This window comes from Zeus faber (genome assembly GCF_960531495.2).
Source record: "Zeus faber genome assembly, chromosome: 1".
Classification (NCBI taxonomy): Eukaryota; Metazoa; Chordata; class Actinopteri; order Zeiformes; family Zeidae; genus Zeus; species Zeus faber.
The window spans coordinates 39,734,729-39,753,601 of record NC_137193.1 but is presented as its reverse complement, the minus strand read 5'-3'; the positions used below and the strand labels follow the sequence as shown (position 1 = coordinate 39,753,601).

General features: G+C 40.8%; 1 protein-coding gene across 1 annotated transcript in view; it reads right to left on the bottom strand.

Moving 5' to 3' along the window:
• The window catches only part of pfas (phosphoribosylformylglycinamidine synthase), a gene marked incomplete at its 5' end in the record, with an annotated part of 29,032 nt that extends 12,720 nt beyond the window's left edge, over positions 1-16,312 (bottom strand). Inside the window, 14 exons of the mRNA XM_079999583.1 lie at positions 179-340; positions 662-723; positions 1,570-1,726; positions 2,495-2,568; positions 2,643-2,777; positions 3,351-3,488; positions 4,141-4,269; positions 5,023-5,147; positions 7,845-7,985; positions 8,198-8,303; positions 14,441-14,639; positions 14,729-14,834; positions 15,951-16,086; positions 16,192-16,312. Of these exons, the coding sequence (XP_079855709.1) occupies positions 179-340; positions 662-723; positions 1,570-1,726; positions 2,495-2,568; positions 2,643-2,777; positions 3,351-3,488; positions 4,141-4,269; positions 5,023-5,147; positions 7,845-7,985; positions 8,198-8,303; positions 14,441-14,639; positions 14,729-14,834; positions 15,951-16,086; positions 16,192-16,312 (1,791 nt within the window). The remainder of the gene's footprint in view (positions 1-178; positions 341-661; positions 724-1,569; positions 1,727-2,494; positions 2,569-2,642; positions 2,778-3,350; positions 3,489-4,140; positions 4,270-5,022; positions 5,148-7,844; positions 7,986-8,197; positions 8,304-14,440; positions 14,640-14,728; positions 14,835-15,950; positions 16,087-16,191) is intronic.
• Between the last annotated feature and the right edge of the window lie 2,561 nt (positions 16,313-18,873).

The following is an 18,873-nucleotide window of genomic DNA, read 5'->3' as shown; positions in this document are numbered from 1 at the left end:
TAAAAAGTAATAAGAAAATATATACTGTGGTGTGGTTTGAGCAGCCACAGCAAACATTTTCACCATGCAGTTCTATACTCTGTAACTCCTTCCTTATCTGTCCATTAAAACGTTGTTTTTTTTTCTTAATATTCTCCCTCAAAGTATCTATCTAATGAGCATTGCAGACACGTGTTACCTTTCCGTCTCCCGTGATGTTGCCCACGAAGTCGACGGGACACTTCTCTCGGCGACACACCGTCTCCAGGAAGGCGTGGTCCGCCGCACGCAGCAGGAGGGCATTGCTTTCCTGGTACTCGGCCCCCCACAGCTCCAGCACGCTCAGGGTGGGGTCCGCCTTCTGCACCGGGGGAGGTGGGTGGAGGAAGAGAAAAACTTAAAATACAAAACTTTGATCCGTTCCACTGTAGGATGCATCAAGTGCTGGTGAGATGAGATGATGCGTTTATTTCCATCATGTGATTGAATTCCGGCTTTACTGCAGACATAGAGCTCAATGCAATGCAGCAGCGCTTTTTATTTTCAAAATATTATTCCATTTATCAAATTGCATTCAATTTGTATTCAATTCTCAATGTACACAAACTAAATTGAGATGAATGTGAGCCAGATGCAATGTTAATTGTATTACTTCAATTTAGTTTGTGTCTGTGTGTTTTACCTTAAATCTGCTGCAGTAGATGACAGCTCCGGCCGGTTCACTCAGCTCCTTTAGAACATTGCCTGCACGGACGAATCACAGTTCATAAGGTTTCTAAATGATTCACTATTTCTTGCGGAAATTAAATAAAACCAGGTCCAAGCCGTTTTTTTTTTCTGGGCACAAAAGAGTTGGACTGTATTTACGTTATTGAGTCATTAGTTCATAATAATTATCTTATAATGGAGACAGACACATCCCACACTTCTGTCAGGGCTGTCACGATCATGACATTTTAGTTTAGCATTATTAATTAATTGTCATACAAATAATTGCAATTAAATGAATCGTCCATTGTTATTTAACAACTTCATTTTACGCCACTATAATAGTGGCATGAAAATGAAACTGATACCGACTCTACCGACTGCAGAAGAGCCGTTTTTTGGTAGTGAGGATTAGAGTATAAAAATTACAGGTAGACAGTACATTTAAAACCTCAACCCAACTGATGGAAACATACCTAATTCAAATTCTATGTATTTACTAATTCTACCATTGGTTTAAAATTCTGGTATGAAATGTATGGTTGTGGAATCTAACCATTTTCCCAAAAAGACTATGATTAGCTGAAATAATTGCGATCAGGCGATTACGTAATAACTGAAAGCTCTAACTTCTATGACTTAAGTAAAAGCAATAAAATAAAAAAAAAACAGTAAAATAAAAGCCCTAAAACTCAGTAAAGCAGCTCTGCTTTCATTTACAATATGTTTAATATGGAGCTTCATATTGGATTTTGAATAAGGGATATTCAAGTGGTGATCCCCACAATTTAGTTTTCGTATTGGACTGACATCCAACACAGGTATTGGTACATTCCTGTCCCAATCCAGATGAATAACTGTAAATAACCCTAACCCAGGTACCGTTTCCCCCGGCACCCTGGTCGTGGATGCTGCAGACAGGGTTTCCCTGCGCCCGCTCAAGACACGCTCTGAGCGCTCTGTTCATCTTCTGCTCCATCTCAGCGTCACCACGCTGCACCGCTCCCAGATCCCTGGAGCTGGAGTTATCACCCTGCACCTGGACACATGATCAAGAAAGAATGAGTCGGCACCGTGGCATACTAATAAACATTACATTTAGATTTTAGTTGTAGTTGCGATTGTCGAACAGATAATTGCAATCAAGGATTTCATTGTCTTTTTGTTGTTGATTTATGCCACTATAATAGTGGCTTAAACTATATTTCTACCCATTGTAGAAGAGACACTTATTGGCATTGAAGATTGGAGCAAAAATGTTTTAAGTATTTGCAAACTCCCCTTATTTACATTCCATTTATTGCTATTGCTTTGTGAAATTGTGAAATCTAGCTATTTTTCCAAATGAACTCTAGCGCTCAGGTCATCTTAGACTGTAAGGTAAAGACAAAAAAGGAGAAGCAGCATTCCATTATCATGTTGCACATTGTGGGAATGTGAATGACTTACTACTACTTTACAATTTTTTTTTAATTTTTTTTTTTTATATTAACTTGTAATAATTTTTAAACATATATTTTTATATTTACTTGTAATATTTTTTTATTTTTATTATTTCTTTAATAATTTTTTAAATACTACTTTTAATTCCAGGCTTTGAGTGCTGACCTTTCACTGAATAATCAGCCAGGCTGCTAACGAGATTGATTATTTTTTGCGTTTCACCATTTGCAAAATTCCACTATAGCCAATTTATTTTGATATGGTTTTGTCATGTTATCATTTGATATAATTTAATACAATACTCAAATAATAACAACATAATTCCTCATTGTCAAACAGGCGACGTCCAGCCTGGCATCCATACCTGCACAGAGGATGCTGCTCCTCCTCCGACACCGATCCTATACACGGGTCCTCCGATCTTCACCACCTCCATTCCTGGAACAGACATTTAGATATTCTCTCTCTCTCTCTCTCTCTCTTTCTGAACCTGTCAGTTCTCCAGGTTATACTCGTGCCTGTCTCGGCCGCTTCCTTCTTGAGGTGCGCGTCCTCGATGGTGCCCAGTCCACCACTGAACATGATGGGTTTGATCCACTCTCTCCGCTCCCCGCTGGCGAGACGCATCCCAAAGGAGCGAGCGAAACCTGGAGAGAGTCAGTTGAATAAAAATAAAAATGTTTTAATTAAAAGGGAAACCAGATTCTAAATACAACAAAAAGGCCTTTTCCATCTCACAATCTGAAAAGTCAACGGAACAATGCTTTTTTCACACATTCAATATTTTTAACTCCGTGATCCACCGTCAGGTTTTTGGTCAATTTGACAGATTCTAGCATTAAAAATGTATTTTTTTTTCTTTGCAATGATCTAAAATACCTACCCACCTTGATATAAAAAAAATAAAAATAAATCCACACGTTCTGCCTCTTTGCAATTGAGAAACTGGAGCTTTCCAACGAAAAGAATGATCTAGCATGAACAGTTAATAATAATAGTTATACCATTTACTAATACATCAGTGAACACTCCATTACTGATGCTAGTGAGTATTGCTCGTGGGAACCTGCTTTGTTTATCCCTGGTTGCCATGGTGATGCTCATGGGTACTGTTCCAACCATGCTCCGCCACTTCATGTTTTCGATTGGAAGAAAACTGAGGAGGAAAGGGCATGACGTGACCTTTGACCTTCTCCACTGCAGACGGCGCGCTGCCTCACCTGCCAGGAGAGGCTCTCCGAACTTGTTGCCGTAGTCCGACGCCCCGTCGCTGGCCTCGATGGCGACCTGCAGCGGCGGAGCAAAGCTTGCGGGGTACTCCCAGCCTTCACCGCTGCTCTCCCACGGAAGATCGTAACCTGAGGAAGAGGAGGGAGCATGCCGGTTTTCAAAGCTTCACTGTTATTTAATAACTTGCCACATTTTTTTTTTTTTTTTTTTTATATAAAAACGCAACATGCAGTCGTACGGAGAAGAATACCCTTCAAGAATAGCCTACGTACAAAAATTTAACCAAATTTCAAAAGCGCGAGTTCTACCCGGAAGCTGTTAGCAACATGCCGAGCTTAGTTCAAGCTGACCGGCGTCTGAGTCAGCCACACTATGGCGAGTGCCAATGAGTCTGACACACAAGACCTGTCTGCTTCTTTTCAATCAACCGTGTGAAATTTCCGGTTTCCAATAAACTACGACAGCAATGGAGAGCGGGTGGTGGATTGGATGAGGACGGTGTGCCGGAGTTGTTCGACAGTTGAAGGGTTTGGTGTTGGAACAGATTGAAACTCTCTTCCTAATGCACAAGTTTTATATTTTATTATTCTACAGCATATTGACATTTAAAAGTCTAGACCCCACCTTTTTGAGATGTATTTCAAAGAGAAAAAAACTTGTATTTGGGTCAATACAGTACATATTGGGTTCATTATAGAATACGGCGTTATGACATAATGCATTGTTACAAAGCTTCAAGCTCCAAGTTCAGATGTCTCTTTCTCATGGTTTCCACCTCACCTGGGATGTGCAGGTTTCCAAAACAGTATCCCGCCGTTCCAGCAATGACGTGTCCCCCCCTCCCGGCACTTTGCACGTCCCGGATTCGGCCCCCGGTCCCTGTGGTGGCACCGCTGAACGGGGCCACACCTGCACCACAGGGAGAAAGAAAGAATATAATAATTTTCATTCCAATGATGCTCTAAGTCTGTACATTGGATTTAGTTAATTAATATTTAATTTAACTAATTGAAAAACAATGAGTTCATCAAAAAACACCTCAATTAAAGAATTCCTGGAATTTTAGATTCAAATCAGTTTCTTTTTTTTATAAAGCAAGAAAATAAAATAAATTTGTTACCCATAACATGCATTCAAAGGTTAAAATGTCTTCATATATCAACTTTAACATTTTGGGCCGGTTTAATCTATATCATGACTAAAATAATCCTATTTGAATGAATCCATCATATAAAAAAGCCTTTCTGAGACGTTTAATATAGAGAGAATGAGTTCAAGACAAGTCAGCTCCTTCTGTCTGGTCTTGGTGCTGGTCAGGATCATCAAGGTCTACCTGGAGGCCACATCCATTAATCCAAAGACTTAATTTAAGTCACTGAGAGTCGACCCAGATAAGCTCTGATCTTCCTTCTGGAAATCCGATATTTAAAACCAAGACTAAACCAAAGGCAAGTCTGAGACTATTTTAAACCATGACTGAAAAAGGTTGTTTCACTTAGTCCAGATTGAAAGTGTGATCAGAAGTCGTCTGAGATTAAGTTGAATCTGTGTCCCCAAAAGCGCCACTGTTAAAGATTGAGGCAAAAGATTTCTAGCACAAGTGCGTGTTTAATTATGATTGTGAGTAAGGCTCTGTGTGTGTGTGTGTGCACGTGTGCTGACCGGTAGGGAAGTTGTGTGTCTCTGCAGTGAAGATGACGTGTCTCAGCGAGCGCCGCGTCTCGTAGCGACTCGCCTGCGACGGATCTTCAGGGAAAACGCTCTGCACTTCCCGCCCGAAGATGCCGCTGAAGAACACAGAGTTTATTATTAGGCATAAAAGGAGGTATATTTAACACCTTATAAGACTTTTTTAGACCACATTTAACTAAATTTAAGACATTTTTTGACGGACCATCACTTTCTTATTCAAAAAGGTTTGTGCTGCTCAAAATGCTCAGGTTTATTCTCAGTTATCCTTGTATTCATATCCATATTTTATTTAGTAAAGTTAATTATGAGGATAATTGTATGTTTACCTATTCTCCCCAGATATTTAATTTTGACAATTTTATTCCATTCATCCCACCATCTATCTAAGGTATTGCAGGTAAGTTCTATATATTTGGTACAGGGGTCAGTGAGGTAGAAGTAGAACAAGTTATGAACCAGATTATTCTATAAACTGTTAGAACAGTTTTCTTCAGGTGAGACAGCGAGGGAAGAGCGTTTTACTCCCCCCCCCCCCCCCCAAAACCACAGAACTTCAGACAGGCAAGTATAAATAGTTTATTGAATTTCCCACTGCAGGTACTAACCTGCAGTGGGAAATTCACTGCACTGTAGGTTCAAGTGGTAGATTTTGGGTTTTACCACATCAGAAATCGAAAATAAAATAAAAACATGAACATAAACAAAAACACAACATGTTACAAATGTTTATTCTGATTTCAGACTTAATATTTGCACAATTGAAAAAATTGAAGACTTTTAAAGGAACACATATGAACTTGACTCCATTAATCGGACGTTTATGTTGAAATCAAGACCTCCTAAATTCACATTTAAGACTTTTTAATGACTACAGGTACTCCTCACTTAATGACCAGTTTAACTGTTTAATGACCGTTCGGTCTTACAACCAGCTCTCCGACCAGTCGGTATTGTACACTGTGTACACTCAGGTGTCGCCAACCCAGCAGACTGAATCGATTGTCAACTTTGGATAAAATAGAATAATATAAGCCCAAATAATAGACATTTATGCGGGCGCCACTGTGTGGTTTTAGTTGTGGAAAAGAGGACAATAAGTCCTTTCCCAACATTTTTTTATATAATCACGGCAGGAGAATAATGCAGCAACAGCAGACGTGCCAACCTGCATGCATTTTGTGTACCAACTTCGCAATCTTGGTCAAAATACGCAGGTGTTAAATGCCACCTGAAACTAAGCCAAAAAAAATTATAATAATAATAATTACGTGAGATACATCGGCCAGTTTTCAGCTTAATCTGCCATGACTGATGATTGGACAATCGCTGTCGGATATATTTTCAGATTCAGTGGCGGTGAAATTTAAATGCTGGATACTGTGCTCATGTACTGTACTGGTAAAAATGTTCCAGTACTCAAATCTTATACAATGTAATGTTGCAGAGATGACACTCAATAAAGAGCAAAAGAAAGAATGTCGGCTGTTTGGAGGTACTTCAAGGTAAATGACTAAGATTAAAGAAATTATTTTTCAATTGCCTGACAATATTCCAACATTGTGCAGACTGCGCATCTACTGCAGTCAGAGCAGAGCTCCGCCAGTGATGAAAGGTTTTCAAACTGTTCTTTTCTTCTTTTCTTTCTTCTTGACAAGTCACTCAGTAAAACTAGTCGTTCGATTTGATTCAGTTGGTTTAATGCACAGTGAGCGAAGGAGGTCTTTCAGTGAACCAGGTTGAGAAGAGTCAGCCATTCATTTTATTTTTTTAGTAATGATTGCAATTTATTTTGGAATGGCAAGTACCATATATAAATATAATACAAAGGCATATTTGCACTTAAAAGTGAAAGGGACTTTCATTTGAAGTTTGAACTGGATATTTCCACATTAGTTATTGTTGGGTCCTACTGAAACTCGTTACGCGTACTCGCGTGTTACAGGTTGAATTATACTGAAACTTGGAGACAGTCCCATATTATTGGGACTCAGTGACTGTTCCATGTTGTACTTTATTGGAACTCACTGACCGTTCCATGTTGTATTTTATTTTGTTGGAACACGGTCACTTGCACTGCACTTTAACTTGATTTTATGCATTCCATTTCTTAACTTTTTAATGTGTTCTTCCTTTTACATTGTGTTTCTTTTGCACATTGTCCTGATGCTTCTGGTGTTTTTTGAATAGCCTTGTTGAAATGTGAATACTAGTGGCTTTGTGTGCACCGTATCATAATGGCCTTGGCCAATCTGAAACAGTGATATCAAATAACTGAAAAATCTCCTGACCCCTTCTCTGGGGCTAGGATATCGCCTTGACGAGGAAGGATGCTATTCTGGGAATAGGCGAAACAGTTGTGAAAAAAGAAAAGATCTCCAGACCGGTTCACCGGGGTTAGGATATCACCTTGAAAAGGTAAAAGGCTTTTCGGGGAATAGGCGCTATTCAGGGAATAGGCTAAATAACAAAGAGTAAAACAAGGTTTCTTTGATTCATTTCTTGTACTGCACTATAACTTTTATGTATTCTATTATTTAACTTTATGCATTATATGTCCTTTTATATTGTGTTTATTTGCACTTTGTCTTAATGCTTTTAATGTTTTATGTATAGCACTTTGAATTGTCTTGTTGTTGAAATGTGCTTTACAAATAAACTTGCCTTGCTTTTGAGCTCCGCCAAATCATCATCCCCGTTCCCTCGGTATCTCGGGTCAAGAAGGGACGACTTTGCCAGAAGGTCTTTTAAAGCTGGTGCACTGTAATTTTCGTACTGTATACCTATTTTCCTACCTGCTGTTGTCGGAGAACTTGATGACGTTGTTCTGGTTGCTATGGCGCTGGGTGTCCATGATGAGACTGAACAGTGTCTCCTGCTGCTCCTCCCCATCGATCACCATCCGGCCGCGAAAGAACCAGTGCCGGCTGTGCTCGCTGAGACACCGGCAGAGGGGAAGGTGGACTTGTTAAAGATTGGGGAAAATTCTCTAGTAAATAACAAGCAGCATTGTGTGTTTAGGTGTAAATAGAGTGATTTTATCCCACGTTTCTAAACTCCACGCTGTCAATCGTATTGAAAATGTGCAGAGAAAAGCAAAAAAAGCTGCAACCCGCAGTTAATTCATCACTTGTATGGAGCATCTAACCTGTTGGACTGGGCCAAGTCAAAGCACTCCACGCTGGTGGGGTTTCTCTGAACCTTCTGGAACATTGATGTGTAATAATCCAGATCCCACGAGTCGAAGGCAAGACCTGCAGAAAGAAACAGGACCGATACTCAAATTAAACAACAGCTACAAAAATATCCAAAATGTTAACGGATTAACATCTGTAATGCATAACGCTGCTGTTGAACTGTGAAAAAGTTCACTGGAAAGACATTCAAAAAGTATATAATATTTTCAAAGAAAGCAGCACACCACACCAAAATACACATCAAAGCAGCAACCCAAAGGACTTAGTGACAGAACGAGTATAAATGTTTCAAAATACCAGTGTGGTGAGATGATTCAAACACAGAAATTAAATCATCGCATTGATCCATTCTGCAGGCTTTGTGAGAAGAGAAAGTGCAAAGAATTGAAGAATGTCCACCCATCCCACCCTTTCAACCATTATTCCATTAAGGGAATAAAACTTCTTTAATAGACCGAATTTAAAGCTTTGGACATTCAGTAGCGAAGCATTTCAATATCAAAGAGTTTATAAAGCTGAAATCACAAATGTGTATTTTGACAAATATTTATTAAATTGTGAGTCTCAGAAAGCAATATGACAATATGAGCATTGCCTTATTTTGCAGTTTGTACGTAGTTATAGACATCTATGATTGTATTATTACTATTTTTACTGACTGAATGTTCTTTAAAACTTACAATGTCACTTTCAAACACTTGAGTACCATAACTTGACCCGAAGAAGTCAGAATCTAAATTGAGCTATTTTGTTTTCTTAAGAAATAAACCAATATTAATTATACTTCCAATCCAATGTTGATTATATTATACTTTATGATATCCATTTTCTTTGTCCAACGTGCTGTTATAAAATAACAGCATATGCTTTTTTCCAGATGCATCTGGGCTCCATCTTTCATTTTCACTATTTCAAAGGTGAGATCATATAAATGCTTGCACATTTTACACACACTAATTAACTTAGTTGCTCACCAAGTTGACTCCAAATAACTGACACGCTGTCACTTGGTCCAGTTTGTGACTTAGTTAGCTTGTTGGCGCTTCATTCAGAATGCTGATTTGATGATTTGGAATCAGTTTAAAAAGGAATAGACAAAGACCATCAGTGTTTCAGGACACATGAGTAGAGGGGATTAAGGTCGATGAAATTAAAAAAAAAATAGATCTAATGTGAAAACCCTCTGAGGTGAATGTTATCATTATGTTCAAATCCTACAAATCCATCTCTTCTTTTGCTGCCATGTCCAATTTGTGGTTATTTCACACACCCGTGCTAGATAATTAGTTACATTACCGCTGTCCTGTGACTTTAACAAGTTAAGTAACAACGTTTGGTTTCATGTGACTGACTAGTGTCCTCACTGACTGAAAACGGGGGGGGGGAGACTAAAAAGACAGGAAGAACAGAGGGAGGATGAGAAAATGTTGATAAGGATCTGCAGACCGATTAGAAATGTGGTAAAAGAGGAGGAACTAGAAGAAGACAAGACATGTAGAGGGGTTATGTAGAGGATCTGAAATGTTACAGAAGGTTGAATTTGAACTGGAGTTTTGGGTCAATATAGTAAACATTACCATCTCTCATTAAACACTTGTACAATAATCTATTATAATATATAGATGCAGTATATACAAATATTTGCGCATAATTATATTTATTTCTGAGTTAGGACATCTAAGTCCACTGTACGTCTTAGAATATACCATTTATCAGATATTTATTTTTGGACACTGCATAGAGTATGGTCTTTCTCACACACGCACACACGCACGCGTCCCCTTCATGCCACCAAAACAGCTCTGACCTGTAGAGGCATTGACTCCACAAGACCTCTGAAAGTGTCCTGTGGTATCTGGCACCAAGACTCTAGCAGCAGATCCTTTAAGTCCTGTAAGTTACAAAGTGGGGCCTCCTTGGATCGGGCTTGTTATTCCAGCACATCCCACAGATGCTCGATAGAATTGAGATCAAGCATCTGAGATTGAGTGGGGGCCAAGTGAACACCTTGAATTCTTTTTCATGTTCCTCAAACAATTCCTGAACAAATTTTGCAGTGTGGCAGGGCGCATTATCCTGCTGAAAAAGGGCAATCGGGGAATACGGTTGCCAGGAAAGGGTGTACTTGGCCTGCAACAATGTTTATGTAGGTGGTGCATGTCAAAGTAACATCCACATGGAAGCCAGGACCAAAGGTTTCCCAGCAGAACATTGCCCAGTGGATCACACTGCCTTCACCGGCTTGCCTTCTTCCCATAGTGCATCCTGGTGCCATCTCTTCCCCAGATAAAAAAACGGATACACACCCGGCCACATCCACATGATGTAAAACAAAACGTGATTCATCAAACCAGACCACCCTCTTCCATTGCTCCATGGCAGTGGACAGGGGTCAGCATGGGCACTGACCGGTCTGTGGAAACACAGCACTATACTCAGCAAGCTGCACTGTGTGTTCTGACACCTTTCTATCATAGCAGCATTAACTTTTTCAGCAATTTGTGCCACAGTAGCTCTTCTGTGCGATTGGACCAGACGGGCTAGACTTCACTCCCCATGTGCATCAATGAGCCTTGGGTGCCCATGACCCTATCGTCGGTTCACCGGTTGTTCTTCGTGGACCACTTTTGGTAGGTACTAGGGTTGTCAAAAATATTGATTTTTTTATAAATATCGAGTCCGAATATTTGAAACGGTTTCAATACTCATTTTCCGCAGTATCGATACCAGCTGTACTTTCTCGCTCTCTATTATCTCTAACACCAAGTGCCTAAATAGTCCCGCCTCCTCTCACTCACAGTGCCGTCTTCTTCTCGTCACTCGTCTCATTCGCTCTGGTTTGTTGTACACTGTAAGCTAATTAAAGATGACAAGTGCAGAATCTCCATGACCGGTTTTGGTTGACCAGGAAAACAACAGGAGTGCTGTTTGGAAGTAATTTGCAAAAGACACAAGCAAGCCCATATGCAAGCGTTGCTACAGAGCAGTGCAAACTAAAGGTGCGGAGAGGTTGGTGACAGCTCCCCTTTCATTATCCCTGAAGCATTAAACAAGATGGCCCAGTAAACTGTTGTTGATAAGTGTGCTGTCAAGGGCTCCCTGACGAAGGGCGTCTGATAGACGATAGAAACTGTGTTTGGGACGAACAGAGATCTCCTGCGGGACGCTTCCGGGACGAAAGGGGAATTCGGGGATTTTATTATCATTATCACTTACAAAATTACAAATTGGATCGACTGTGCATCGATAGCGATCCTATGTTTTTTCCAATACAGGGGCTGACTACAACTGAGCGTCTCTTCTCTTGCTGTTAGAGGTTGCATTGAGTTACATTATGATGTGTTCAAGCTCGGAGTAAAAATGAGTATTGGGGGAAGGTACGTTATCGTGGTGTGCTCAAATAAAATCTTGGAAAATGTTGTTTTTGCTGAGACACTTGAATAAATACAGTTGTTTGAAGGAGAAATTTGTTGATGTCTTCATGGCAACATAAAATAGATATTAGAGAGGGAATTATGCCCCGTTTAACTTCCCAACACTAGCTCTAAGCAGCTTATAATACATAATTAAAACTACTAATGCAAAGATTTTTTTTTTAATCAAACCAAATATTTGTAGAAATAACCACTACAGATGACAATAACAAAGCAAAAGGATAACATTTAGAACAACATTTTGATAGTGGGACAGTTTACATTCACTTTGGGATGGTTGCAATTGTTTTTGGGGACGGTGGTGAGAATATAATGGCCGTCACTCTCATTCACCTCTGTAGAGCAGGTCTGCATGTATGAGAATAGTGATTAATTCCATTTGATTTTTGATTTTTCCAATTTGTTACTTGAAAATGCATTTGTTTAATTCAAAGAATGCAGTGGTGAATTCTTTAACGTCGTTTGATAAAATTGATGAGATGGATGGACAGAAACTGGTCATGAATATTTATTAGGACTGGATATTGGGCAGGATCTCACTATTCAATTAATACAATATGATACTGATGATTTCTATAGCAATGTATTGAAATTGTTTACATAATGAGTATCGCTGCCAACTTTTCAGTATACCATCATATGTGCATTCCAAAAATATTTAACTGAACAAATTCCGTCTAATACAGAAGTTTAATATTTAAATTGATTTGTGACTGTAGTAGGGCTGTATCTGATGTTGATGTATCTGTCCTATAGGTGAGATAGGCGGCTGCTTAGGGCACCATCCTTAGGGGAGGGAGGGGGGGGGGGGTCGCAATTGTGCACCTGTCTCCCTCTTCGACTGTACCGACGATGTGCGGGCGCCATCGATGGGGTGCCCGCGAACGGCACACCAGAACAGTGTGTTTTATTTTACATCTCCTTATGGAGATGGCTTATCCGGTGGGCGCGTATGAGCTTCATACCAAAGTCCAGATCAGTAGTGGTGAAGAAGGGCAAGGTCACCGACAGGTTCCGATTTAACATCGAAGGGAAGCAAATACCAACCACCTCTGAGAAGCCGGTGAAGAGCTTGGGCAAGGTTTTCATCAGCAGCCTCAAGGACTCCTCATCTGTTAAGTCCACCTGCCAGGAACTGGATAGCTGGCTAAGATCAGTCGACAAATCCGGGCTTCCAGGCAAGTTCAAAGCGTGGATATATCAGCATGGTATTCTGCCAAGGATACTATGGCCGCTACTTGTCTACGAGGTCCCCATGTCCACCGTGGAGACCTTGGAGAGGAAGGTCAGCAGCTGTCTCAGGAGATGGTTGGGGTCGCCTAGATGCCTCGGCAACATCGCCCTCTACGGGAACAACACAAAACTCTGGTTGCCACTGAAGTCTCTGGAAGAAGAGTTCAAGGTTACAAGGACTCGAGAGGTGCTGATGTACAGAGACTCTAGCGACCCAAAGGTGGCTCAGGCTGGAGTGGCGGTGAAGACTGGAAGGAAGTGGAGTGCCCAGGCTGCTGTGCTGGACGCTGAGTCCCGGCTGCACTACAAAGATTTGGTGGGCGTGGTGGCCCATGGTAGGGGGGGCTTGGGACTGTTCCCAACACTTCGGCATAACGAGTGCAAGTGGAAGGAGAAGCGGAGGTAGATTCAGGAGGAGGTGAGGGCTGCAGTGGAGGAAGGAAGATCCAGCAGAGCGGCTGGCTTGAGGCAGCAGGGGGCCTGGACAAGGTGGGAGCAGGCCGTGGACCGGAAAGTCACTTGGACGGACCTCTGGCGGGCTGAGCCACACCGCATCACCTTCCTGATTTGGGCAGTGATGTCCTGCCTAGCCCGGCGAACCTCTTCACCCTTCACCCATTGTGCTCAGCAAGGGGAAGGTTGGAGCACATACTGAGCACCTGCCCAAAAGCTCTCGGCGAAGGCCGATACACCTGGCGCCATAACCAGATGTATCATTGGACCATCGGAAGACGTATTCAAGAACTGGAACTGAACAAGTGCGTATGAAACAGTATGGAAATAAACCATGCGTAATGGGGACACTTTTTCCATGACTCACTCCCTGATCGCCCCCTCTTCATGCGTAATGTGCAGAAAATAAAGCAGTGTTAGTTTGTTTTTTAGTTTGGACCGATAAGCGTACCGTTAAAGTACCGGATCAATAAGCAGTATCTGTAAGAGTAGTGGTACCATTAAAATCTTAACGACACCCATCCCTACTCGTGCCCCGTTCCTCTGTGCCCTCTCCTCGTACTGTTTTAGTTGTTTAATTTGGGGGAGCGGGGTACGGCCATCGGGTGCACAGCGAGCTGGTTGGCGTCGATAACTGGACTCAGACGATTCATACATATAAAAAAATATTTATGATTCCCCTTATTTATAATTCGTCATTGAAAAGTTATCCCTGTGCAACTTGTAAGCTTCTATCTGTTTTACCCTGTTATTGTAATGCACATTGACATTGGGAGAAAAGAAAAAGACCGCTCGACTTGAAGAATCTCACTCGACTGACGGGTTTTCGACTGATGATTTTTCGACTTTCAGGGGGCAGCCCTAGACTGTGCTGGTATTTCATTTAATTCAAGTTAAAAAAATAGTTCCATAACTTCCGAACGACATAATCGATTTTCAAATCGATTCAGAAATTGAAACAATAGAATGGAATTGCATCAGTCAACTTTTTTTTTTTCTTCATATTATCTTTTTATTCTAAATAGCTAATATCGATATTGAGTGAAATTAAAATTTTGATTGTTTTCCCCTCACCCAGGTCATGGTTGGCGTTCTCCAGCGCACTGCGTCCCTCCCCCAGGATGTCCACCTGGACCACGGGCTGCGGCGCCGCATCCACGCAGAAGGAGCTGACGGGACGCGGGTACACGCACTCTGTCATGCCGTCGTATAGAGCCTCCACCAGCTGCTCCACCTCACCCTCCCACTGCTCCACACTCTGTCCATCCTTTGGCTGAAGACACATCACACAGGGTTTAAAAAAGGTAAAAAGGGCGGATGCCAGCATGCAGTCTTTTTTATTTGTTTCCTGTCATTTTGAACCTTGATGAGGATTCTTCGCGATAGCTCCACCCGCGTGACTGCATGGAGCCCAGCGCTGTGGCAGATCGACACGGCGTTGGTGGACCACGCCGTGGAGAAGTTCAGCCTGCCAGGAGAGTACAAAAAAAAACAACCATTTCAGATTTTAAAAAGTAGGCTTTTTTCTGCTGTCAAAGAAAAATATCAAAATTGACTGCCACATATTCATTTATTTTTTACTATTCAAGAAACATCTGAAGACCCTGCTCTTTAAGTAACAACTGATCCTATCCTAGCTATGCCTATAATTGTTTTTGTTGACTAGTTTTAAGTTGTTGTATTGACGCAGTGCACCTTAGTCGATTATGTTGACTAGTTTTAAGTTGTTATTTTGACATAATGCACTGACAACATGAGTACTTATCATGTTACATTAAAAAAAAGAAAAAGGGAAAAATTACTAACGACACTATTTTATTCTGATTCCTTACAGCTATCTTGCACTTGTATGAGTGAATTTAGAAAGAGGAGCTCATGCACTTAAGTTTGAGGTTGCTACAATAGTCGACGTAAGCTTTGATTGTTTCTAGCCACTCATGTTAGCCACGTTGGACAAAAGCATCTGCTAAATGAATAATTGTAAAAGTTGGTTGTGCCTTGCAGAATTTGGAAACTGCTGAGCACATGTAGTCTGAATTATCTGCTGTCATTGTTCAAACAAACTAAATATAGATTTTCCTCCAGGCTCCAGTTCTATACAAACGATAAACTATATAACTATACTATATAACAACCGATTTGAATCTTCAGACTACATTAAAAGATTGAATTAAACTGATCAGTTTGCCACTTTAGATGTCATCAGTTAACTTAATGACTTAATAATACTCATATACTCTTACTATTTGAAAAATATATTTTTTGGTTCTATAGGTTTCATGGTATATATGATTTTGCTTAAAAATTACTTTATGGAAAATATATTTTTTCCAGATTGATTTTAATTATTTCTTTGCTTAGTTTTGTTATTTTTATATTTTTCTTCTCCTCCCAGCTTGTTCTGCAAAGTCCTTAGAGTTTGCTCCTCATCATTTAACTGCATCATATATGTATGACTGCAAGTGACGTAGAAAGAAACTTTAGTCTAACTGAAAATGTCACTATTCGTATCACAAAGTAACCAGAGTGCGTCGCCAGTGCTGGGTCTGAAGATCTAGTATCCTGGTGCTGGTGGCTCTCCTACCTGGGTCCGATCTCCACAAGCCGCTCCCCCGCCCCCTCCGTCAGGTGCGGCTCCTCCGACAGGGGCTGGGACTGCATGGGAGGACGAAACAGCCACAGCAGAACCCCCCTCTGCGCCAGACTGAGGCTCTCACTCCCTTTAAAGACGACAGGAACACAGAGTGAGGAAGAGGAGGAAAGGAAAGCTCCAGGCGAATCCTATTGTTCAGATCTTGAATGAACGGTGTGAATTAAAAACTCACCCATCAGCTCCACGTTGTAGCACAACTCGGTGGCGATTGACAGCTGGGAGTGCAGGTTGGCGGCCCTCTGTAAGCCCCGCCCCCTTACAGCCTCCCTGCTGTAGAACCTCAGCACAGCCATGACTGACAGACGGATGGGAACAGTTATTGAGATCGAAGATGACCAGATTTCACAACTCATTGGATGATACCAATAGAAATAGACAAAAAATGTGGTCAGGATTTTTGGATTTCTGAAATGTTGTCATTAGCGCCACTGGAAAATTTTAATATAAAGTGCAGCAAAAGTGTCACAGTCTACAAGGGACCCTTTAAATTTAGGAATAGGCAATATATAAGTCTAATATTGTGATAAGAGACTAGATATCGTCTGGGATTTTGGTTATTATAACATTGCCATATAACTAAACGTCGTCCTTAAGGAGCACTACAGTTAAGTAATGCAGTTTTCTGAAGTCCATAGACTTTCAATTGTTCTAATCAATCGAGAACACTGATGATGGTTTCTTAAATATGTCTTGTGTTTAAATATCTAATGAAAGCATCAATAGTTACCCCCAAAATATCATTAAATAATTGATATCAAGGCAACACATAAAATGTTGTGAAATTTGATGTACTCACTCACGGTTAGGTGATTGAATATCTGTCAAAATTCAAACAAGTTCCTATATCAAATTGCAGAATACTCACAAAATCATAAGACAATGCATAGATACAAACTGATACAAAAGAAGACACATTTTCACTGAGCAATTGCTCAACAGGCCTCAGTGAGGATGACCTTTGTGTTAGTCCATCAATGGAACCGGTTTGTTATCACAGCGCGTGCTCTCTGAATAAACCAGACTGACCCCATAACAAATGTATGTACAGGTACTACTCTCTTAACCACCGAGTTCCGTTCCTAGGACCAGGTCGTTAAGCGAATTGGTCGATAAGCGAGGACCTGTGTTATTTCATGGTAAAGCGGGCGTGGTGATTGCCAACGCTAGCGTAGTGAATACCGACAGATTGCGGGAGACTGAGAAAGGTGATGAGATGTATACAGTGCATAGTAATTAAGGTGTATAGAGTATATATAATGTATATAGTATATAAAGGGTGATGCGCGATGAGATGCTTGACGCTGAGACACAGCGGTATTGTTCACAACACAGACCGGTCAGAGAGCTGGTCGTAAGTCTAAAGATCGTTAAACAGGTAGGTCGTTAAGTGAGGAGTACCTGTAGTCCTTAATAATTAAGGACTTAACGTTTATAGGTTTATTGCCATTTATATATTTTAGTTAATTTTGTTACTGCCTATTATTTTGATGTGAGCTGCAGTAATACCACAATTTCCCTACAGGGAAGTACTGCTCCATCTATCTATTCTAATTTAATTACACAAAGAAATGGTCAGTTCAGTCTAATAAAACTTAAAATTATGTCAATATGGTTACGTGTCTTGTTGAAACCACATGTCATTGAAACGAAATGTATGGACCGCACGGATTGCAAGCGTTGATAGTAATTGTATGACGAAGAGCAGGACTTCTACGGATTTAAATTGCATGCACGTCGCATCACGAGACACACACACACACACACACACACACACACACACACACTTTTCAGCATCAGGAAGAAACTTGTATCTGCACACAAAATGAAGTTCCATTCGTAAATGTTTTCTTGTTTCTTTGCTCACAATCCTCAACAAAACACGGGTTTTTAAGAGTGAAAACGCAGCTTGGTGTCCTCCAGAAGCCCAACAAGCCGCGTCACATTCTGACGTAAACACGTCAAACTGTTCAAGTTCGCTCCAGAATCTGAAGCTGCGTGCGCGGTTTGTGCAAGCGATGTTTGCTACCGAGTTACACAGACTTAAAAATGACCCCTTAATTCTACTTCATGCGAATATTTCTGAGTGGGTGGTGCAGTTGAACGCCACTCACCAGCTTCCACTCCGCAGACCTTGTGTTGAACGGACTCAAGTCCTGGCCGCTCTGAGACCCACGTGTGGAGCGCGGAAGTGACTGCGCATGCCCAGCACAGTAGTCGTTTTCTTAAATGGTGCGTTCACGTAACCGCGGAAATGACGGCTCCACATACCCGTTCGCTAATAACAAGTGCTTTGTTTGTGCTATTATTATAATGTAATATAAGTATATGTATAATTAATATAGATTATATAATTATATAAATGGGTGATATTGATATAATGGTAACCCATATGTCATTTTAACCCTTAACCCATAAGGTAATGACATGAAGAATGGAGTTTATATGTTAACAGAAATGTATTGTTTTTTTTACCTGTTACCTGTTACCTGTTAACACAAAATCTTGACTAACTTTTTTTTTTTTGGTACAATTTTGAACAATGTTAAAATGGGTTTAAAAGTTTAAACATTCTCTAAAGGCTAATTAACAATCGTTGATTGAGGGGGAAACCGTGGAAAAAAACCCCCAAACCTCTCCAAAGAGTTCACACGTGAAGTTTCAACGTGACATCCCTCCCACATGACTCGAAGGCCACATACGCACCTTCTGATGCCTTTGGTGAACGCGATGTGGGATGGGGACGATGTGTGCGATCCAATGTTCAGAATCAATGTTCCGTTTGCATTGTTTTTTTCTTTGTCGTTTTTTTTTGTTGTGTGTGTCAAGTGCTTTGCAACCTCGTCTAAATGTCCAA